Source organism: Etheostoma spectabile, chromosome 15 (assembly GCF_008692095.1).
Source record: "Etheostoma spectabile isolate EspeVRDwgs_2016 chromosome 15, UIUC_Espe_1.0, whole genome shotgun sequence".
Taxonomy (NCBI): domain Eukaryota; kingdom Metazoa; phylum Chordata; class Actinopteri; order Perciformes; family Percidae; genus Etheostoma; species Etheostoma spectabile.
The window spans coordinates 16135103-16160136 of record NC_045747.1 but is presented as its reverse complement, the minus strand read 5'-3'; the positions used below and the strand labels follow the sequence as shown (position 1 = coordinate 16160136).

Here is a 25034-nt window from a genome sequence, read left to right as displayed (position 1 = left end):
GCCTGGCGAGAGGAGTCATTTTCATAAATTGTCCTATTTCCTCTCTCTTTGTGCGCTCCAGTAATGATACAGTGTAATTTCCTATGTTGCAGCAGCAGCGCCATGCCCGCTCTGATGGGCATGACTTGTCCTGAAAACACAGTTTATCCATCACATCTCTCCTACAAGTCCTAGTCATATTACACGCCTGTAACTAACTGCAGTGATTCTGTCAGATGGTAGAAAGTCTGAAAGAATTGTTTGCATATTATTTGCTCCCTCAGGGTACGGTACAGCAGGAGAGAAGAGGGCCTGTCCAGCCAAAACCCAAACTCCTCTGAGCTCAGCAGCCTAGTGGGGATGGAGAATGTGCAGCCTGGTTCAGATCTGAGCCTGTAATTCCCAGCAGAACCTCAGGCTGCTCCTCATTAGCTTTGTACAGACGCTCAGGTTTAACCCTGTGGAGACCCCCGAGGCTTCCTTCGAGGCCAAAGACTGGGACGCTCCATCCCAAATTATTAAGGGGTCGTCCTACTTTACAATTGTTCCGTTTTTTTTAGGGATTAAACTCTATAGTGGGATGATTATAGCAAGTGAAATGGATCCCTAACTGCTTGCCATGTGTTGTAACTAGATTTCATTCTACATTTACAAATTTGTGTATGCTAAATGTTTGTTCATTTCAGTCTACATTTACTCATGCAGTATCTTTAATACTCACACCTACTATATAAATTAAACTAGATCCCTTTTTCCAATCTACAACATATTTCAAAAGTAAGTATAACTGACTGTATACACATTAGTGTCATTTTAAATCATAGCGGAAATTCAAAAAACCTAGTGACTGGTAATATGTACATTTTCTAATTTACATTCATGGGCATCGAGGCTAGCGCCTCAAGTAATTTTCATATTTGTCCAGGTTTCCAACAGATAATCACCTCTTACATCTACTACCCCAATTCAATAGAGGTAAAATAAATTGAGTTGTGCTTCTCACAGGATTGAAAAAATTACGTTTTAATAATTCAACAGCAGTGTGTCTTTCCAGGAACGATGTCCTGGTTACTCTGGATGACCCACAGACCTCACTGTCAAGATGTTTTTATTGGAACTACTCTGAACCAAAGAAATAGTGTGTATGAAGACTGTTGACAGTGTGTTTTGTGTATTATTTTTCATTATCTCGGAGAAAGATATCTCAAAACATGGATAACTAAAACCAAAAGCACAGAAACGTTTTATAGCTACATTTAACAGCTGTCACCTAATATTTGTGCATGATGGTATACACCTACTGTTTCTCAGCAACACTATTGTGTATGCTAAATGTTTGTTCTAAGCAGAAAAGCTAATTATCTGCTCTGACTTTTAAATGGAGAATTTGAAGAGGGTGATGAGGGCAAATAACAGGAAGAAGAAATTCAGCAACCATCACAGGCAAAGGCTGTCTACACGTCCAGTATATTCTCTTTTCACTGACATGGCAGATAGTCAATTTTTTCTACATTGATTTGTTGCATAATTTACACGCAGTTACTCGCTTTAATAGCCCGATGGGACCTTGATGGGCAACTTATGTGGACATATTTAAAAAACTTCTGCTGGCCGTTGGTCTCTCTGCCTGCGTGGTGATGACGAGGCATTCCTGCCCCACGGAGGGCCAGGGGGAATTGGTTTACTGAAATGGTAGAAAGTACTGTATCTTTCACGGACAGAAGAATACACCACATGTGCATGCCATACTTAGAAACACAGAAATGATGCAGAGGCCTATTTAAAGCGATGCTATTGATTCAGATCTGTCTAAAAGGAGGGAGCGCTCAGAGGAGTGGAACACTGGTGTCTGCATTACACGCATTTCTTGACCTTTCCTGGGATGTAGTCAGGTTTCCTCAGCTCCGCCATACATCACCCAGCTAATGCAGGGCTGGCTAATGGTGTTAGCAATGCAACACGAGCTTGCAAATAGAATAAATTGTGAATGGGAAGGTGTGAAAGTGTGCAGACGGTCTGACTTTACATGCAGTTTGTCAAAGAGGCCTTTCCTTTCCCACACTGGGCTATCATTCATCCTGCACTACTGTGAGTGCCTTTCTTTGGTGCAATGACATGTTCTTTCTATGCAGACGTCTATATCCATCAGTCACACCTGAGGACTCGCCGTAAATTGTCTTCCTCATTATGAGCCAAGATGACGGCTCTCCTGGGAGTCTGCTTCACATAACACTGACTCAACACCAAGCTACAGCTTAAGTACAGTATACTACATCTTTCCTGTAACTCCCCCGCTTTCTCTCTTCTTCCCAAGGCTGATGTAGAAAACACAACTGGCTGTATACCAAAGGATAAACCGGGGGCTCCAGAGGCTGCATACCTCAACTGGAATAGAATGGGAGCTAAAAAGCGGCGGTGGAGCTTTAACAATTTAATTTTGGCTTCAGTGGGTTTAAAACACTCATGAAACAAAATAAAACTAGCCTGGGATTTTATGAGCGTGGGGCTGTGTGTGCAGGGGGATGTGTTTATTAGCAGGGTGTGGACGAGAGGGGGAGAAAAAAAGATTAATTTTTATGAGCCATTGAGGTCTTTATAGTGAAGTTAACCCTAGGGTCTTGTGCAGAGGTTGGTGCCTTGGCTTCTGTCAGTTTAGGGTGGAGATGAGCAACTATCAGACGCAGCACATGTACAATGACCTCTTTATCAGCCGCCAAACACTCCCTCTCTCTCAGCTCTGCCTCCATCTCAATCTTCCTCTGTGTTTGTCGCCGGACGCACACACATCCATCACAATCGCATACTACAAATTATTCAAGTGATCGCTCTGTCTTCTATTAGGGAGGGTTAATAGGAAGAGCGGAGGGGAGGGTAGACAGAGAGGCAGAGTGTTGGGAGAGAGTGAGGAGGGGGTTCAGATGAACAGAGGAGCTGCTGTAAAGTGCTCTGATTAGTAGGAGTAATTATACTGCAGCGGTGAAGGCGCTGAATGCACACTGGCCACCTTCCACCACTCGGCTAGCCGAGCCACTCCAGGGCAACTGTGGGAAGAGATAGAGACAACAAATGTAGGGAAGAGGGGCGAGAGTAATGTGCGGGGTAATAAAGAGAAAAAGAAGTTTGTGATTATCTGTTTTTTTTAATCTTTTCTTCTTTTGATCTTTAGGACAAACACTAGACCAGACGCTGGACACTTCGATGTAAATCTCCTCCACTGGAGACTGAATAGCACCTTTTGGAAATCTGACAGAGACCTGTCAATAAATGACACAGGAGGTGTTTTCAATTTCAGATCAAAGAGGTTCACACATGTGCGGGGTCCGGCGTTTAATGAAAAATGTACAAGTTATAGCGCACTTGGCCGAGTTAGCCTGCTATCAGCTGTATTGATTTCGGGTGCTCATAAAAAGTGTTTGTGTGTCTGAAGCTGGAGACGAGCGTGTGCGTGTGTGTGTGTGTGCTCATAGAGGTCATTCAGCGAAACCTGAGCATAAGCAGAAGAAATCCCAGGACTCAAATCGACCCCTCAGCATAGAATACCAGCACAGCACATATGCTGCAGCTCCCTCTGTCTGTTCTAATCTCTGTTCCTTTCTCTCTCCCTTGTTTCGTTTCTGTCATTGTATCATGTAATTTACACTTGGTGACAGCTGGATATGAACTGGGGATTTAGGGATTTGAAAATGCCCCGATCATATCTTCTTCTTTTATAACTGCATACAGAAGAAAGTGAAAGAGACAGAAGGATAGGAATTTGAAAAAATATTTTCCTTACCAAAAAAATAGGCAAACGGGATGTGAATCCCAGCGATGCAACTTCCTGTTTGCTGTAGAAAACATATCTGCATGCATCATAGACCACCATGAAATGCCTGGAAACATCATCACCACCACAAGTGACTACAGCCATTACCCACAGGCCCATTTGTGCTTCAAGACAGGGCTTTCCTTTCAAGCGGACGTCCCACAAGGTCACTTATCTCCAGCGGCTACCGCTACATCACTATCGCCTAGGACGAGGCGGGTCAAAGGTGGGACCAGCTGCATGGTTGGGTGCTAAATGGGCAGCAAAAGGCTGTATTGTGGCCTACTGTGCATCAGATTTGTCAAGAATACAGTAGATATTCTGCATGTTCCAGGCGGGCATAGGGTTTGTTTTAATGGCTGTCAGTCCTGTCTCACAACAGCCTGATGAGTCTTTGAGAATGGACATGGCTTTCTCCTTGACTAGACTGCTTGACTGTAAAGCAGATGTCTTTGTTAGATATATGTGGAATTTAGTGTCTGAGGAAAAAAATAAGGCAGAGTTTGCAAGCAGCAGGGAAAATAGTCATTCCTAACATCTCACCATGTGAAATTTGGTATGCACACTTGCTTCCAGGACTTGTAAAGAGCTGGAGCTTCAGACTTGTTGCATCAGTTCAGGAAATTTTTGGGATTTTTTCTTATGACCTTGCTTCTATTCCATAAAATCAACAAGGCTGAACTTTGATCTTAGCTTGCATGGACACAGTTGTAGACATTGCCTGGTGCCATGACCATTTGTTATTGTTACTTTGCATAATCTTTCCACTCAATCATGTAAAACTGAGGTTGATAGGAATTTCTGAAGTGAAATTTCATGGCAATTTAAACAATAGTTGTCAAGACATTTCACTCAACACCACAACCTGCTGGTGGCACTAGAGGAAGTCTGTTTCATGGCAATAGTTGTTGAGATACTTAGGTTTGGGCAAAAAAGGTGGACGGAGAAAGAGTCTGACATTTCCATCATTCATCATGGCTAAAAACTGCAACCACTGTTTTGTGTCCTGATTTCATGCAAAACTTGACCTGGTGGGCAACATGGCATCATGACTTTGTGTAAATACACGGCAACTTTCTTAAGCCAAGTGGCGTGTTATCTGTAAGTTTTTTGAGCTAACCGCGTTTATGTCTACGCTGTATAGACCAGGCGTACACATACACGCCACTTGGTGTGTAATTGCGATAAAAACGTGTTAGCGTGAGAAGAAAGCTTGAGTTTTGGAAAAGAAGAATGCGGTTGGGTTTGGTTAAAAGAAGAAATCAATGGTTGAGTTTGAGAAAAGAAGAACGGGGTTGGGTTTAGGAAATGAAAAACAGGGATGTTCGACCTTTCATACTACTCGCTATGGCGTAAATTAACACGCCATCACAAGGTAATGTTAGTCAATGGAGGCCAAACGGCGTTGATATACACGCTGTGGCACATGATTTAAAATGCTTAGCAGAAGCCACAGTTTGAATAGTCTTGTTTTTAAAATAACTGTGGTGACAATTTATTGATGATCAAAGCTTTAATGTTGTGCTTCTGATGATGTTTGATACACGTTGAAAGAAAGATGGTAAGATTGCAAAAAAACCTCCTCTTGAACGGACATACATTAGACCACGGACCCCCATTTAATAAGATTTCATCCCAGGGGCCCCCTATCTGATTTTTTTTTTGTCAGTGTATGAAACCCATGGCCAACAAACTCACACATTCTGTCAGTGTGTTATTTTTTGGTTGGGACCCCCTGGAACTCCCTCAAGCGCCCGTGGGGGTCAGTGGACCCCACTTTGGAAACCACTGAATCTGAATCTACCACTCCTGCTCTTATATTTCCCCAGTCTATCTCTCCTCTGCCTGTCAGAGCCATTACAGTCTATCAAAAGAGGAATGTACACCCGCCCTGCAGTGCAAGCGCATCCTCGTTACTACAACAGGGTGTTGACAGATTTTTTGAGGTTCATTAACATGGTGGATCCAAATACCTGCCAGGGTTTTAGGCCGTGAAATTCCCTCCAAGCCTGCCTCAGAAAAAGGAATATTGCAGCTAGAGTATAGATCCCAACATTCATATCAGAAGCTGCAATTAGGATGTTCATTCAAAAATTATAATGCACACGGGAGATCGATAAATGCCCTGCATTAGCAAGTGCTTGTGGTATTAAATGCTTGCTTACATGCATTTAATCACTCCCCTCACTCTAACGTAAGTGCCTCTTTGGTCAATGCATGCATAAAAAACCTCACGTGGAACGAAAATAGCTTTTTTGCAGGGACGGACCGTAACCACAAACTTCCTCTGAAATCAGGGTCCGTTGTTGGGAAAAGGTTGTTTTTGTTACGAGTGCTGAAGATGTCGAGCCTTACTTTACTATCCTCAATTATCTGATATTGCATCAAATGAAGATAGCAGATTTGTATCAAGGAAACAAAGAGCAATTCCACCTAAGACATTTTTACCTCCCAGATTTGAGCCTTGTAGCCCCCCGATGAGCTTGATTTCATGCCTCGTCCGACCCGAGAATTTATTGCTTCCTTAGTTACAGCTGCCTCTGCTTTTAAATACAAGCAGCTCGCCTCTGCTCCGTGCATGTTGCCTTCTACTTTGTGGGCGAGCAGATTATTCATTGTCTCTGTGTTGACACTGCAGTAGTCTTTGACCTTTTTAATGCTGGAGCTTTCAACTTCCTGCCATTCGAAAACATGACCAGCACCGACCTTCGACCTCGCCTGTTTCCATAGACACATGTGGGAGTCACTTGTGGCTGGTTCCAATGTGATTGAGACATATGTGACGGCTCCTACACAGCTTTGAGTGTGCAGTATGTGCTCTGCTCTTGTTCTCATTTAAGTGTGCCTTTCACACCAAACCTGTTTGAGGCCGCTTAAACAAACTGGTGCACATGCCTGATTGGCTCATTTCGTTTTGGCTAGTGTGAGCGCTGTCACTTAAACTCTGATGCGAACCAAACCACCACACCCAAATGGCTTGAAAAGGAGTGTCTTTGCTTCCAGGGGAACTGATATACCAGAAAGTAAAAAGAGGTCAACACAGAGGTGTGTTACGCTTATGTGCACCTACTTCATTAAAATATAAGTAAAACAGAATTACCACACTTAACCACACTTAATGAAATATCCCTCCCCATTATATCAGAGTACAAGAAGTTTTGTTTTTGTCATGTTAGTTGTTGTTTGTCAGGTGAGGTCCAGTTACAATCTCAGCTAATAATACTTACAACCACCTATTCCACTAGAGAAAACACATAAACCCATAATTTTTGTTATATACTAATGACTATTTTCTCAATTTAATCCATTTTGTTGGTTTATAAACTATTTCCTAAACCCAAGGTGACATCTTCAGGTCACTTGTTTTGTACAAGCAACAGTACTGTCACATAAAAAATAACATTAGAAGATATTTAGAAGAAGTGTGAGGACAAGAGGCAATTATGCCTGTAGAAACACTGCCACGATTAGTCATATGTCAAAATAGTTGCCAATTAATTTCCCGTCAATCATCTGATCATTTCATCTCTTTCTTCCCTGAGTCTACGTGATGCTGATGATGTCCAATGAATGATTTACCCATCGGTCATAAGAGTTCATGTTTGCACCTCTCGGTTTGTTTGTAATAAGTCAGACAACAGTATATGTCTTTCTTTTCTTTGGTTTGGACCGAGTTACGTGGACTGAAGGTGTGAAAGCGACCGGTGTGTGGGGAAGACTTACTGTGACAGACCGAGTCGCTGTTTGGTGTGCACACAGCCAGCTGGATCTCACTGTCCTCCTCATCGCAGATGGTGCAGGGCAGGCAGGGGTCGAGGGAGCTTTCGCGGTCAGAGAAGGTGTCGTCCACGCACTCCTCGCACACCGTGTCATGGTCGTGTTCGCAGTGCGCAAACACACCCTGACCCACTGGGCACACTGTGCACGGCTCGCACTGGCCGGATATCCCGTTGAAGAAAAAGTTGTAGTTGCAGATGCAGATGGCGTCGTTGGAGTCGGTGCAGGGCGTCTCCATGCGCATCAGGCCGGTACACTCGGTGCAGGGCCTGCACTGCTCTGTGTGACTGTAGTTCTCTGAGAAGGTCTCACCTGCAGGAGAGAGGACAGGTCAAAGGAGACGAGACAGAAAAGTGAGAGGGATGAAACAAGAGGAGAGGAAGAAGAGTAAAGAAGGTTAGACGATGGAAAGAGCAGGAAATATGAGGAGATAAACAGAGGGATAAACAGTGAGTCTAATGACATTAATCATGTTTACTGCACATTCATTAGAAGGGAGGACACATTGATCCACTGGGCTCTTAGTGATTTGTGCTCCGGGACGAGAAAGGTGCTTTTGTCGGGGAGCGAGTCAAGAGCCTGCATTGCTTATTACGATATCGATCCCAATTTGTTTGTGCTGTGCCGAGTAAACTGCTTTAATCTCAGTCATACACACGGAGCAAAGTGCAGGTGCATCGACATGCTTACGCTGATGTGCAGATGATAAAGACTTGTGTTTAGTACACCCAAGTGATCAAGCAATCAGTCGGGTATATATTAAGGCTTTAAAGAGTCATTGGAGTCATTCTGCCAAAACGGGGCATTTCTGTCCTGCTTGAATTAAGTTTGTGTACATCTTTTGCCAATAGTTTATTCACGTTGCTGGGTATAATCTCTTCTAAACACATACATATTCTGTTGGATTGTGGGTGGGTTGGCTCAGTGGGTAGAGCAGGTGCACATTTACTAAGAGGTTTATGCTTCAACGCAGAGGTCCAGGGTTTGAATCCGACCTCTGACGATTTCCTGCAGGTCTCCCCCCTCTCGCTCTCCTTTCTCACCTACCTGTCCTGTCAAAATAAATGTGGAAAATTCCCAAAAAGAAAAAAAATCTGTTGGATTACTATTATAATGATTAAATAATCGCTAAATAGAAAATTGATTCAGTGCATTGTGTTCTTGAATATACTGCTGTCCGAGCCATTCATACAGAAGATATTTGTCAAAAGGATTTTTGTATTGTTTAATCTCCTAACCTAGTTTCTAACTTCCTGCGTTGAATATTTAATTAGGACCAATAATGAGGTTTCCAGTTCTTGCTTCTGATTGAATGATTTGAATACTTATGTCTGTGCTTGTCAGTCAGATTGGACGAAGCTACGGAGTCTGCAGAAACTACCGGTCTTTGACTTTGCTTACTGTCTTTGTTACCTCCGCCAAGGAGGTTATGTTTTTGTTTCGGTTTGTCCCTTTGTTGGTTCGTTTGTGTGTCAGCAGGATTATGGAATCCTTATTCATTAAGCATGTTAGCATGCTAACATCAGCTAATCAGCATAAAACACAAAGTGCAGCTGAGGCTGAAGGCAATGTCATTAGTTTTTTCTTCCCCATTTTTAAAGAACAACAGCATTGAGATAGCAGACCCCACAGCTAAGTTGTGGAGATCAGTGTTGAACAAGCAATGCTGACTAATTGCCTGCTGCTTTTCAATTACCTCAAACACTTCAGATTTGCTCTCCAGAATCGTTTGCTTCATGAGGATTCGAGGAGTTCATTGCTGACGAAGTGATGACCTCAAATTAGTTTATTCTTACACTGAGAGTTCCTAGGGGCTCAAAGTAATTTATTAATATTGCATGTTCACATAGAATTATTTTCAGATATAATTGGATGCCTGATGAATAATGCACACAGTGAGTGTGTTTTAGTGGTTGAATGAGACGGGGAGTGGAGTAGAGAGGCTGACAGGGAAATAAATCTCCAGATCAGATTCACTACCGAGGCAGCTTCACTGTTCTTCAAATCCCATTTTACCTTTTCTGTGGCGCGCTTAACATGAGAGCGGTCACCTTGCAAGAGCTGCAGTTTGGACACAATGTGTGACATTTTCTGCCAGCTGCAGACAAAAAATAAATTTGCGGGATGGCGAGGAGCAGCAATATGAAATTATCAGAAAAAAATACAAGTTGAAACAGCTTTGTAAACTGTTAAATGACTGCCTGTGTCACTCTTGATTTCACAAAATGAAACAAAAAGCAAGTTAACACTGGTTTAATCAATCTCCTTAAACGTCCTGTGTACTAGCCTCAGCCGATCTGTTGAGCGCCAGTGTGACATCATGGGAGCGCCGTCAGCATTGCCGTCAGTGCTTCGATTTGATTTTATGACCTAGTTTGTCGGATCAAGCTTTTCATTCACCATAAAGAAACTCATCTTAACCCAAGTCTACAAGAGAGACTTGCAGTCACTCTGAGAGTCCTGACATCCGGTTACCCTCCAGCTCATCCATGCTTCCTGTTTCCGCTTTGTCGCTCGCCACTGAAAAACAATAGAGATCTGCCACCGAGATCTACGTCATTTTGACGTCACGTTGGCGCACGCATGCTCGGATGTGTCAATTGTAAATCGGCCTTTAGTGTTTGAAAGCTCTTTGTCTTACAGTGAAATAGATCATTGGGACTGTGTGTAACTGTAAATAAAACCACATGACTGTGTGGAGGTGTGAGACTTTTCGTGTGGGTGCGTGCGTGCGTGTGTGTGTTTTCATGGGAAGTGCTTAGTGGGTGTCGTGTTAAGCAACAGCATATATTCAGTGTGAAAAGCCCTGCAGCAATGTCCCAGCACTTGCTTTGCACTGTAAGCGTCTCTGGCATGTATACACTGGCACAAACTCAAGCTCTAAACACCTTGTAAACAGCATCACAGCTAAGAAGCCGATGATGAAAGCTGTCGCAACATACAGGCTGACTGAGAAGGGCAGACGCAGGTAATGATATCGAGACAGGTAGGGAGTAGGCAGAAAGACGGATCTACGAGTAAGGGTGGCCGGTCAACTTGCTCGAGAGAATCTCTGGACTGTTTTGCACAGACCCTCACAGACTGTGAGTCAGACGTCCAACCTGAGTCTAAAAAACATGATTTAGAGATCAAAGAGTTGATGTAAGACGGATAGGTCTGGGGAAATGGGGCACTCAGTGAGCGAGTTTAGTTTCCTTCTCGGATAGACACACGCACACACACACACACACACACTACTAGATTCTGTGTTTTTTTTCTCTATCTGTCATCAACCCTTGCTCTTATTACTGTCTGGAGGCAGAAGTGATAAAAGAGAGTGACACCGACTGACCGGACCAGACAAATGACAGACCTCGGAGGTAAACGATTATTTGAATTTGTGAGCCCGAAGCCTTTGTTTTTCTTTGCAGTCAGGCTCAACAGGCAAAGCTCTCCTCATTCATTTCAATTACCCCTCGGCGCGCAGGCTTCCTTGGCTAATTTTAACTTGCATGCATGAGCCCCTTTGCAGTCTTTGTGTGTGTATAAACACGTCTAAATGCCACCATATGCACTGAGAGGACTGTGTGTGTGTGTGTGTGTGTGTGTGTGTGTGTGTGTGTGTGTGTGTGTGTGTGTGTGTGTGTGATTTGTGTCAGCGCCTTTATCTGGGGCCTTTAAGACGAAAGTAAAAGGGCATCGGGAATCAGGTGGAGAGTGTCGTCTTTAATAAAATATGATCCTTTTTCCTAATTGCCCCCAATTGAGCGATGACCCGCGCATCTCAGCAATCAGAGTTTTCATGTTCGGCAGAAGAAAAAAGAGCCGTTGGCTGTGTACTGGGGGGATGATGCACTTAAAATGTGCCACTTCAGCCGTGAAGACCCCCCTCCAAAACACTGATGTGTTTGGTGCCCCATTAGTGTCATCAATAATGTAGCTCTGGACGGCCTTGAAACTGCCTGATGATTTGCACAATCAGCACTTTGGGTGTAAGCTTTTAGTGAGGATGGCCATTTCTGCCACTCCACAGATTGTCAGGGTCCCCGGTTCAGCAGAGGTACCACTTTCTTCCTGACCCTCTGCTGACTGCACATAAATTGTCCACATGGGGGAAGGTGCGTGACTGCTTTATTTGTCTTTTTGAACATGAAACATTTTTTGTGTGTAATTATCGCCGTGCTTCATTGGTCCACTAAACTTCCCTTCAGATTTGAAACAGGTGTTTTAGGATATTAGAAAAGCTATTATAAGGAGACCAAAGGAGGGATGTTGTAATTTAACAATCAACAGTTGCTCTTTTATCCTGTGCTGGGCAGTTTTAGCTGCATTAGGGTGCCATGTAGGGACGAAGCTTCACCTGAAACTGCCACAGAGCATACGTGGAGTTAATATCTAGTTTATAAATATTTTAAATAACAGAAAACAACTAAATGGTGGTATGTACTACATCTAATTTCATATATTCCTTTAGTAAAAAATATAGCTTTTCAGGGCTCTGGGTTGTGTGAAAAGTGACAAGTAGTATAGGTCACAAAAACGAAAGTTACTGTTGCACCAGTCTGGACATCTTGCCGTGCCAGCGTTGCAGTGAAGGTTTCCTAAAGGCCATGTATATAAATTTGCTTTGAGCTTACTAATTAATTGTGCGTTTTGTGTAGATTTGGACTTTATACGTTTTATTCCACTCTGTTTAAACGGCAAAGTGGAGAGGCCTCGTCCACCTGTTTGGAGCTGGCCGGTGAACGTGACGGGCGTAGAGATACACCGGGACCCTTTTTGTGGATCTATGTGATTACTTTTTTTTGTTTCATTGGACAACGGCAAAATACGGATCTTTTTTTATTAACGTTGAATGGCGTGATAACGCTTTGTTTCTGCGTTTGAAGAGGCATCTCAACAGACTGCAGGTCGAACACTGATGGTTCACTGTTAGGCGACATTTTAAATGAATTTAGGCATTCCGCCACCGTCTCTGTTGATCCAAGACAGTCGTGCCGTGATTGGATTTAATAAGGGCGAATTGTTACATAGATTGTTACAGTGTCATTTAAAATCTGCTTTAAAAATAAACACATGTTTATTTAGCATGGTTTTTTTTGTTAATATGTGCTTGTGCTGTGTTCCCCAAGTGGTAGGACAGGTCTCAGCTGCTACAATGAGGTTTTTTTTTGCTCTCCATGGCTCAAAAATCAAACTCCGCTTATGCTACACTCGACCTGCAATTTTCCCTTCCTTTATCCCTCATGATCCAGCGTTGGAAGCGATTCTTGATGCTCTGTGTCAGCCATCACCAGCTGGGATTCTACTCTACTTCCCCCTTTAAACCCCCAGTGTGCTCCAGTGGGCCAGCGGGGCTCTTCTTAAACGCTACGTTGACTCGTGAGTCTCTGTCTTCTTCTTTTTTCTTTTTTTTTTTATCTGAGATGTTTGCAGGGCAAGTTTTTTTCAATGGTTCACTTAGTGAGGCAGGTCAGGTTGTCTTGTCTCCCATGACAGCAGAGAAAAGTGGAGGAGACTGATAAATATTGCAGTGCTGCTGACGCTGGCACTCGTCACGAGGCACGATCGGGAGGCCACGAAGAAGGGGGTGGTTACACTGGCAGGAAGTGGGAAATTAAGGGGGGGGTCGCGGTAAATAAAGATGCTCCCATGTTTACCATGAAACAGGAAATGGATGTGTTGACTTTTACTCTTCAATTATTCATTTCTGCACTTTAGAAAATGTATTCATAGCTTTAGTTTTCCAAGTAAGGTTAATGTTTCATCCTCTACCTTCCATATAAATCCCACTCAGTCTTATTTTAGTTTATGTGCTCCTGTGGGCCTCAGGTACATTAAGATTGTATCTGCTAAACCAAAAACAATGTTGAAACCAACAAAAATACACTCAAACCGGAAATTGAGTGTAGCCGCCTGGGTGTTTGATCCTAATTGTTGAGTGTTTACCACTCCTCTAGTGCAGAGCAAGGTAATTGTTCACTGTTAGAGGCACAATAGGCTTTTCAATATGCTTTAATTAGCTGGATCAAATGAGTAAAGATGCATTGATGTATCAGTATGCATGATGAATGAGCAGATCGTGCCCTTTGGTGCATGGCTCTCTAATACCATTTTATCCGCTAATACAGACGATGAGTCATAGCAACAGAAAAGGGGGGGGGGGTGTTTACTGAGAAAAGCAAGTACAGGATGGAGAAACTAGAGTTGGTGGGATTCGCCTGTGTGAAGGAGTGGGGGAGGAGGGAGTGAATGGAAGAAAAAACGCGGACACAAACTACAGTCCTGGGGGCCGGCCCACATTATAGGAAAATGAAGCTGCAGTTTACCATCTATGCTTCGTTTACCCACTGTTTACAGCAGGAATGTGACCTGCTAGACAAGTTTCTACATCTAGCACATACAGGGAGCAGATCAGACAGGGAGCACATACAGGGAGCACATACAGGGACATATCAGACAGGGAACACATACAGGGAGCAGATCAGACAGGGAGCACATACAGGGAGCACATACAGGGAGCACATACAGGGAGCAGATCAGACAGGGAACACATACAGGGAGCACATACAGGGAGCAGATCAGAAAGCGGAGCACATACAGGGAGCAGATCAGACAGCGGAGCCGAAGCATAAATGCAGCTCCACAGTTTCACTGCAAAAAAACTTTCCACGTACCGTCCCGGTCGGGACAAGTGGGAGACTGAGTGCACCGTGTGCAAAGCTAGCACATTTGTTTCAGTATCTAATGAAGGTGCTGGAGATCTCAAAGCTCACAGGGACACCGAAAAACCTGATCTTATTACATTGAAAAGGTTTTCAGAGATATTTAGTTGAAGTTGGATTTTGAAGCTGACACAGAATAGGTCATATTTAGAACATTATTTCGTATTTATTTATTTATTTGAAAAGAGCTATTTTGTTACAGGTTGTTACATATTAAATTTTATTACATAAGTTATTTTTGTACCATTGAGGCATAACAAAGCATGTTCATCAACCTCTGAGAAGCCTGTCTGAATTTGTGTCTCGAGGCTGGGCCGAGTGTCTTTTTTTTTTGGAAATCAAAAATATGGTCACCCTACATGACGTCAAACCGAAGATAAAGACCAGACAATTAAGCTGTGACCTGTGTCTCCACAGACTCAAGGCACCTCCACTCAACCAATTTCCTGCTCCAGTCTATCATATGCAACATTTGATAAAGACTACGAATCACACTGCTCACTCTCACCTACTGGTGTGACTGGATTTCTAACAACACCGATGCATAAGCATAAGAAGTCCAAGAGAAGTCTTGTTTTTCTTTTTGCATAAAAAACATTTGCAAGTGTTACGCCACTACCTTTCCTAACATTGATTTTTTTGGACAGAGACGCTTCATGTGAAATTGACTCGTGCCCTGTGGCACTGTTGCGCTCTATATAGTAGAGAATTGGCTTTCTTCCCCTAACCCATTGCTGCAGCGCTTGAGTTCCTCGAGGCAGAGAATAATAACTTCAAAGGGGGGTGGGGTATCAGCCAGACTTGAGATTCTTAATAACATAACACAACGTTGAGATTAGAATCTGTTTTGAAAAGAAGTTCACAAGTGCAAGGTTAATCAGAGTGTCGATTTTCTTGACAAAGAACATTCCAGCATGCCAGCCTGCAAACATTCCTCCAGAATGTATCATTACATCCAGTTGATATTATTTTGTTTTGGTGCTAAAAGACTTCAAGTGCTTGTTTACATTCATCATTTGTCAGTGTTTACATGTGGCATGTGTATGAGTGGATTAATGCTGAGCGTGCACTCTAAACAATACTCATTTTGGATTTCTATCCATGTCAGTCAACTCAAAGTTTCAAACTGACACAGTTAGCATGGTCTTTTAAAAGGTACGAAAAGGTCGCAGTTCTCCAGCTCTTCCTGAACTATGCGGCGATGCTCGTGACCTATACTTTGACTTTTACTTAGCGCTCTGACTACACCAACATCTCAAAGGGCACAGAGAGCTGCAGGAATGTGACGCAGAAAGACACCCCAATCTAGAAAAACAACAGCGTTGGCTCTTCTGCTTTTCTTTCTTCTTCTTCTACTTCTTTTTCTTCTTCTTCCTTCTCTGGGTTGTTGCGGTGTTGGCACCTCTCCCAGCTCTGGCCTGGAGAGCGAATGCTAATGGTTCACAGCCTGAGCAGAGCTGCCAGCGAATACATTTGGACCCACTTACAAGCATCAAACATCTGAATTCCTGTCTTATTTCTCAGGACACTCGATAAAGGCAAAACAGACACTTCATACAAATGAGAAAATTGGACAATGTGAGTTTGTTTTGGCTATAATGTTCTTTTTTTCATTTCAGGGCCCAATCTGCCATTAAGCATTAAATTAGGCAAAGAAAATGAATGTGAATGAATAAATAAAGAGGATGTTAATGCAGACACGTTGCATTAGTGTGTGTGTGTGTGTGTGTGTGTGTGTGTGTGTGTGTGTGTGTGTGTGTGTGTGTGGTGTGTGTGTGGTGTGTGTGTGTGTGTGTGTGACAGGCCGTTTACAGGGTATTTCCCATATTTTGATTGTCTCCAGATTGAATGTAATCCTTTTACATTTGACTCACTTTAGAAAGTGGAGTTTCTGTTAAGTCAAGTTTTAGCATTTTGGTGTTATGATTTACTTATCCAGTCTATTACAGGGTCAGTTCACCCACATCAATCTAATAAAAAAAAAAATGTTGATCCAACTATGCGCTGATTTCATTGGAACCACATTGTACCAAAGATGAAAATTGGTGACAACAAGTCTATGGACATTGTTTGTGGAAAGACTTGTCACTGTTGAGTTTTATTCAAATGTAATGTTTTTAATTTTGAACGAATGGGACTGGCAGCACAAGCTGCAAGACACACAAGAACATAAAACTGACAGCTGATGGTAAGAAAATGAGAGAATGTTTCGATACCACTTCTAACAACCCAGCATACCAAGAAGTTTTTGGTATTGATGGCTTATAACTGATCTATAAAGCATTATTTAATGATTTATGAAACCATTTATGCCTAATGCCGACCTTACACTCAACGACTTTTCAAGCGATTCCTCTGTTGCCGGCTAGTTTCCAAGAACAGTTTGAAATCATGAGTCTCGCTAGAGTCGGGACGCGCTCCCGTCGTCTCAGTCGTGTGGTGTAAGGTGGTCATAAAACTCAGTCTTTTTCCCGTCTTGATGTTTCAACAAAATCAAACGTGTTTGATATACAGTAATTGTAAATTTTAAGTCTTGGTAGGGAAGTTAAATCATGTGAACATTGTCACCAACCAATGGGTGCACTCCCTCCAGCACAAAGCAGCTAGAGCCAGTGTTGTTTAAGGTCGCCATGGCGCCTCGCTAAGCTAAACGCTAAAGAGGGAAAGTTTGCCGATTTCAACCCTTCTGAAGCATGTCATCCAACGGGAGTTTTTATCGGCGGATAAACACGGACCTCCGAGTACTGCCGCCGTTCATCTCCCATGTACGGCAGAACAGAAAATCGCCAAACTTTCCCTTGAGTTACCAGCTAATGCTAGCGGTGGCTAGCCAGCTTAGGTAAATCTTTTAAAACAAATCTAGTAGTAGTCTTGCAATTTGTGGTCTTGCAATATCTCCAGTCTTTACATATTATAATAATCTTTGACGTTAGATGTGAGACGATAGTCTTTAGATGTGAGATGATGTCAGACTTTAGTCTTTAGTCACCAAAGTCTATTCAAAGTATTCTAGTATGTGGTAGGCTTAAGTGGTACCCGTGTCTTTGGTTTGATCAGAAGGTACAGCAGCTGACAGTCCTGATGTTGTGTAACTCCATAACTTAACCCTTGTGTTGCGGGTTAAAAAACGGACAAAAATTTGACATTTTTGTCCCTTTTTTCTGTCTTTTTTTTAGTTTTCACAAGCACCACCTTACTACCACTAGTTTTACAGTACTTTTTGGAATTCATGGTCAATAAACCTCATTCATATAGAATTGTACCTAATATTTGAGTTTAAAAAAGCAAAAGTTTTGAATTATTTTGACTAATAGTTAAGATTAGAGGAACGAACCGAGTTTAGTCAGGAATGAAAGTGATCAGTTGTATTGGCAAAGAGCGTTGTGTCGAATCCAATCCATTTTTGGTGTAGTAATTTGGTTAAAAAGAAACCCATATTTCAGATATAGACATTTTTTAAAGGGGTCAAGGGTTAATAAAACATTTCTACTCACTGTCCAAACACTGGGAGCATACAGTCTGTGTGACGCCACATTTCTTCACCACTCCCTCTCCAGGTGGACACTCCTGGCAGCATTCTCCATTGGTGGTGTACTGGCCGGAGTCACAGGGGAGCTGCACCGCCCGCTCCGTCTTAGACGCCAACGCTAACGCCACCTGGGACAGCGATAAAGTACATCAGAGCAGCACTTTCACACAATCACACACAGCACAGGGCCACTGTGATTTAAACATACACAGCAAAACAAATTGGTGTAAATTACTGCCAGGTGTCCAACCTGTTCCTTAAATCCAACCGCCATCAGGATTCATCATAAATCATATTGCCTCCCCCCGAATTAGACACACTTTGAACAAGTCTAAACTGTCCTAATAGTTCCCCTGAAGGCCCATCAACTCTAATAGTAAACATTTGACACGCTCCGGCCGAGGCAGTTACCGTAAAATAATGTGTGCACGACATTATACACATGCCCGTCCTAATTACTGTCTAAAGGTGAGAATAGCTGGGAAAGTCAGCCCCTGTGTCTGATCAGCATTGACACACACACACATGCTTATACTTTTATACTTGTGAGGACTATTTTAGGGGAATAATGCATTCCCTAACATCACAACTGTATGCTTTAATCCCTCCCTGAGCCTAAGTCTAACTGTAACCCAAACTGGGTTTTTTTTTTACCTAAATTTCTATAACTATGTCCTATTTTGAATATCAATCATATAAACACATTTTAACTTCCCCTTAAATACCTGCAGCATGGATCCATTGGACTATAAATGCACATGCTTATGTTTGTCCTTCTTCTTGACACATAAGTATTTGGGTACATGGTTTGGTTTAAATGTCTTCATCCCTTCTAATCTACCTTAAGTTATCCCTTTCTTACTCTACCACCTCTCTTGTTGCATTTCCTCAGTCCTCTGATATAAATGCCACGCAGCTCTACTGGCAAAAGAACTGAGGCTCGTTCCACTGGTGTGCATGAAACAATGCTTAATAAAATAATTATATATCCAGACATTTCAGAACAAAGAAAAAAACACTATACTGAAACACTTTCATGTTCTGTGACTCTTATTATGTAACAAGCAAAAACTCATTTCTACGTAGACATCAATTCAATCTTTGCTCTCAGTCATTTGTCCCTCCCATCCATCCATCCTCTCCCTGCATTCCCTGCTTTCATTCAGAAACAGATGTACTGAGCAGCCAGCAGCTCTAACTCTCATTCTCGCTGTTCTTGCTCAACATTTCCCCCATTCTGTCATCACGCTTTTTGCTCTTAAGGAGCATTTCTCCTCCTGACCTTACAACCTGTTATCTCAACAGTTCTGCACAAATCATTTCTTTGGGTATATCGTCAGGAGTAAAGTCATGTTTTTGTCTGCAAAAATTAACTCTGGATGCAGTCCAAAATCTCAAGAGAATTCCCTCCTGTATCTGCAGGGGGAGGATTCATGTCCCTGACTGCTGCGCCGGCTCCCTTTCCTGTGACATCTCCCTGGAATATCACTCAGCTCAAATACAGATTAATGGCAAAAATCAGCAGGAAATTTGTTCACCAGCAGCAGGAACACACAGACACACACAGCAGCAACAACAACAACGTAGGGTGACCCAGCTGTGATGTGCTTGGTTTGTACTCTCCCCAATTTCATGGTCAATTTGAGAGTTTATTTCTAAATTTAATTCTACCAAAGTGCACCCGACCATCGCCACCCTTTAAACCAGCTGTCATAACAGAGTGTCCCCTCACATCCAGGGCTGTTCACATGATGACTGAGCTGAGCAGCCCAATTAGACCAGCTGCTGTGGACATACCAGAGTGCTGGGAGGATGTGCCCTCTCTGTCTGCTCTGTGCTTCATCATCATCATCATCATCATCACCACCATCCTCCCATAATCAACTTTCTCACATTATCAGAAGACGAGAGCCTTGTGTTTCACGTCAAAATGAGGCAAATAATTAACTGCTTGTGTTGACTAGGGATTCCATAAATCAATTTACTGCAGCGTCTTTATCTCTTTTTATTTTAATATCCTGAAATTAGACAAAAAATTAGGAGGAAATTACTGCTTCTCATTAATGCTATTAAAGTCTGGGCCAAGGCGCCTATCAGCAGACTGCTCCTGGATGTGTGGATGCAACTCAATGTGAAGCAGAAATCTCAATTTTCCAGACCCTAATCCCAGCCGGGTCTTCTGTAACTTTTCCTCCATGGATGAAAGCCAAGACGTGTGTGTGTGTGTGTGTGTGTGTGTGTGTGTGTGTGTGTGTGTGTGTGTGTGTGTGTGTGTTTGTGTGTGGTGTGTGTGTGTGTGTGTGTGTGTGTGTGTGTGTGTGTGTGTGTGTGTGTGTGTGTGTGTGTGTGTGTGTGTGTGTGTGTGTGTGTGTGTGTGTGTGTGTGTGTGTGTGTGTGTGTGTGTGTGTGTGTGTGCGTGCGTGCGCGTGTGTGTGTGGTGCGTGGAGCTGAAGGGGGTATAACATAACGGCATAATTTCATATGCAAATCAGTTGTTTTGCTACGCAGCACCTTCATGTTTATCAGAGGAAAAAACAACATATTGGTCCTTTTAATATGTCTTTTTTTTCTTTTTCTTTTTTTTTTCAAGAGGGAAACAGCACTGATACATTAAACATTTAAACCCTGTTCAAAAAATCGCATAGCCTACATATCATAGGCAATCACAAAAGGGACTGTAAATGCCACGGAGCGCTTTGAAGTCCCAGCAGGACTAGTAATGTTATATCAATCTAAGAAAGATCTCTATAATGTTCACGCAAATTAAAAACCATATAGAAACGGGGAAACGAAATGTTTAACAAATATGTATCACAAAGTGCATTAAGTCACTAAAAACTCATTTACAGTCTCTGGGTAAGCCAAATTATGAGAATATTCCAGCCAGCACGCACTAGTTACTGGACAGAGTACTACTTACCAAAGCGCACAGAAGCACCAGAGATAAGGCAGTAGTCATCCTGCGTCGCCTGCTGGACTCACACAAACACACAAACGGATCTTGTGCAGAGAAGGCAGCGCTATGTGGAGGAGGAGAGCCGCTCAGCGGGAGTGCTCATGTTAATTCCAGCGGCGGCGGATTTTTATCAATGAGTCCACACCATCACGCCTCTGTCCGGGACCTCTGGACTGGAGTCAGCTGCGACTGTCGGTGCACTCCTCAGCACCACCACCACCACCACCAGCCCACACAAACACACAGAGAGGAGGAGGAGGAGAAGAGGAGCAGGAGGTGGGGAAGACCGTCCTGTCCGGAGTGCTGCTAAGCTGCAAGTGCACTGCGGAGGAGAGAGGGGGCACGTCCACCCTCCAGTTTATTACCCCTGGTACTCATGCCACCCCCCACACCCAACACCCCCCCCCCACTTAGTATTTAGCTATACAACCCCTGCTCTATACTCCTCTCTCTCTCTCTCTCTCTCTCTCCTGCTTTAATCTCACGTGAGGTCTGACTAACTGCAAAAGTGGCATAAACATGATTTATATTTGTAAGGACCAACATCTTTTCCCTATCTCGTTATTAAAGACAATGTGGCCAAAACTATGTAGACACATCTACTTTTGTGTACTTTTGGTCTGGAGCTGTTTCTCATGGATTTCTGGCTCCATTTTAAGGGAAAGGAAAATCCCTGCACCTTATTACATGTTTAACAATAACTTGGGGTGTAATATTAGGCTGTCCACATATGTGTGGCCGTATAGTGTAACTCCTTCATCACCTAATCTAATTTTCAATAGTTGTTGACACTGTGCCATTGTTGTGCTGGATTGAATTATCTTGACGTGTGTTTCTGATATTTCTTTCTTCCCCAATTATGTAAATGAGACAACCAAAATATTAGAAACACCTTAAGCACTTCATAACAAGACCACCACAGTGTGCAGCCTCAAAACCTGTCCTGAGAACTGGGCCAGCACACAAACAACCGAAGAAACCTCAATGACTGTGGGCATAACAGGTGTTTTTTATTTTTCTGTTGATTTACTTTTTTGCTCTCCTAATCTAAAGAAAAACTTGTCCAAAATCTGACTTTTTAAATGAACTCTGACTTTTTTGTTTGTGCAAAACAAATGCTTGTGTGTCTTAGCTAATTGCTGAGCAACATCAAAGTCCAAACATATTCCCATCAGTCAACTTCCACAGGTACATTATCATCATACTCCACAAGAGGGCGACTCAGCTGAGCTCAGGTCAGCAGCAGCCTAACAATGAAGGATGAGGTTGTTCTTCCCTAAAGAGAAGTCACTTCACTGAGGGATGGGCCCTGTATGAAGGCTTCATTTTCAGTGGCCTCCATTAAAACATGGCATTTTAAATTTGATGTATCTGTAAATCTGTCTGTGATTCTCAAATGTGAGTTATAGAAATGTTATTGTCGTTTTTTTTACAACAAGACGTTCCTTTTCCCTTTTATTGTGGTGATATAATAGCATTTGATTTTCCGTGACAGGATATACCATACAGTGTTCATCACTTCAGTTCATAGATAATAATAGATAATGTAGTTTGGAACACTTTTTTTAGAAACCTGCTGAACGTGTTGAGGTGTTAATCCATTAAGTGCTGCCTGCTGCATCGTGGATATTTTTATGTTAAGATGATACTAAATTTGGTGAGACCACTCCAAAACCACGAATGTGCACCTAAGCATTGTAATTGGGTTTGATGCTCATTGAGGTACTTAGCCTTTACACTCAGTGTTGAAGAAACCCCAGTGTTGATGGATATTGATCCAAGATAACGTGACGATAAAGCAGCAGTAGTCACCAAACAGTCGACGGCTTTATCTGCATCCGACCTCTCCCGGTCTCCATCTTGCGCGATCCTCCTCACCCTGCTACTTCCACCTTCTCCACACCGATCATCAGCTGCATCCGAGGCCGCTGTCCCTGAAGAAGCAGCAGCCGCCACAGGGTGATTTAGTTTCACTTTTGTAGATCCAAATGCTCTCCAGTATTGATCTCAGGACACATCAATTTTCCCACTTCCTACATCCTCCTTTGAGATCACCCCTGCAGCACCTTTGACTAACCCCCATTCTGATGACTCTGACAGCACTCATCGCCATCAATACCCTCTTCTTTAAAATTGTATGTCGAGTCCTTTGAATCCACTATTTATTGTCTGCAGTCTGAGGAAAGGCACTGCGAGCATCCACTAATTCCTGCTGTTTTACATTTAAACATCAGGTACCAATATGTAAGGGACAAATATGTACCTTACACCTCCGAGAGGTGCATATTTGTGCTTTTAAGGGAACATTTGCTAAGTTTGTACTTCGGGCGTGCATGCGGTCAATGATGGGCTCCAACTTGTTTTTCAAATAAATGCTAATTATTAACATTAACACTCTCCAGGCATGTTGTTGATATTGTTTGATCCCAACGACAGCGTAACAGAGATGTACTACAACTCTAGGCTGAAATGGATCCACCTAACAGCCAGAAATAGAAAAATGTCCTCCGGATGTGAGCTCTATTAATAGTGTTATAGATATATGGATATGTGCTGACAGGGGTCTTTGGTAGGATACATGTATTTTTTTTTTTCTGTATGTATCACATTCCCAGCTGTATGATTGGTCAGCGAAAGGAAAAGTCATGTCAGGCTGCAAGGTCATAATAAAATACAATCTTGATGAAGATGACTTGCCGCCCAGCGGACGTCGTCACAGTGAGCAACTCGAGGGGCGGCAACACATGGAATTCACCGGAACACGGTTTTATTCAGTCTGTGTGTAGAAATCTCTTTTGACTTGTCATAGTTGGAAAAGAAAAGGTGTTTAATAACAATGTCTGTGTTCCAGTGACAGTAAGCAGGCATGCACTATACCCAAAGCTACTAAATGGAATTCAGCCATCATTCAGTTCATTATTTACACCCGTGCTTTTGCTACTATGGCAAAGTCAAAATGTCTTTCATGGAAAAAGGCCTATTATTGCTGTTAGACGTTGGACGTTTTGGCTGCTGAAAATCTTTATTTTGAAAAGCAAAATTTAATATGAAGTATAAAATGTATGTAACGACATCAGGAAAGTGGTGTGTGGTTGAGGTGAATCTCAATACGGATACTTCCATGAGTACACTTATGTAGTATACTATGTACTCACTTGTGTAGTGCGTAGATTTCAACAGATTTAAACAGATTACGAACAGTCGTCATGAATTGACCGGAAATTACTCTTTTCTTTTTTTTTAATGGTATATTGCAGCCGGGCGAAGCATTGCCGCCACCTATTGTCCCCCGCAAAAATACATATTGGCCTGTTGTTGTTGTTTTTTCACTATCTGACTACAGTACAGTGGTATGTATTGAAAAATAAAACATGTATGAATAACATTTGTGTAGTTTAGTGTTTGCAGTTTCAACTGCAGCTGCTGCAGCTTCCTCGCTGTTTTCACAAGTTTAAAAGTAAATTTGTGTTCCTGTAGCGAAGACGGCGGTCATAGGCGATCAGTATCCAACATTCCACACTTAACGTTTTAAATGTTTGGGGTGCATCCAGGCACTGCATTGGAGTTGGCCATAGTTAATCAGTGTGAACACACATATATGCCGTACATTATGGACACTCTCTTAATACTGCACAGTGCTTCTAATCAGTCCCGATAAACCCCCTTAAACATCACATTTGCGTAGTACTTGCGTTTAAATGCTTGTTTTCTCGGACTTGCTTTCTCTGCTCTGGTCGATCTTGAGCATACGTGGCAGAAGTATTTATGGTCTTGCATGTAAAGAGAATAAATGATCCACATAATCAATCACTTTTTGGTTGTTCGCATCTTGCAGTAGTGAAACAAAATAGTGTCCAGGTTACCGGCACTTTGACATAAACATGGCTCGAGATCTAAAGGGAACCGGTAAGAAAGTATTTCTTCTCTTCAGTGCAGTACTTGAATATAAAATACAGATGCTGTACTGTTTAGACACAGAGAAGTCTAGTCAAGACAAGAGGTTTCAGTGTGACCCCGGTGTGATGTTACAGCGGTGCTGGGATTTCTTATCTTGGTGCTGTTGGGGTGACAGACCGGGGCTGATATAAGGGTTGGATGGCCACTGTATAAAGTTATTGCACAGCGTGCACTGAGAGAACTGCTCGGGGAGGCATATTGAGTCCAGAGGGTGGACACCATATGTTTTGAACATTCTGCCAAGTAGGGGATGGGACATCACCTGTGACTGGTTAAACATCTAAAAACAAGAATTATAGTTCCCGTTCGAAACAAGAGGAGATGCAT

The 25034-nt window shown here is 42.6% G+C and overlaps 1 protein-coding gene and 1 long non-coding RNA gene across 2 annotated transcripts in view; one reads left to right on the top strand and one right to left on the bottom strand.

Moving 5' to 3' along the window:
• The window catches only part of ngfra (nerve growth factor receptor a (TNFR superfamily, member 16)), a 34121-nt gene extending 12998 nt beyond the window's left edge, over positions 1 to 21123 (bottom strand). The window contains exons 1-3 of the mRNA XM_032537029.1: positions 20715 to 21123; positions 17760 to 17922; positions 7508 to 7873 (exon numbers count right to left, since the gene is read on the bottom strand). Coding sequence (XP_032392920.1) covers positions 7508 to 7873; positions 17760 to 17922; positions 20715 to 20753 — 568 coding nt within the window. The 5' untranslated portion in view covers positions 20754 to 21123. The remainder of the gene's footprint in view (positions 1 to 7507; positions 7874 to 17759; positions 17923 to 20714) is intronic.
• LOC116702684 (uncharacterized) overlaps positions 12501 to 25034 on the top strand; it is a 20178-nt gene continuing 7644 nt past the window's right edge. Inside the window, exon 1 of the long non-coding RNA XR_004335233.1 lies at positions 12501 to 12511. This is a non-coding gene — a long non-coding RNA (uncharacterized LOC116702684). The remainder of the gene's footprint in view (positions 12512 to 25034) is intronic.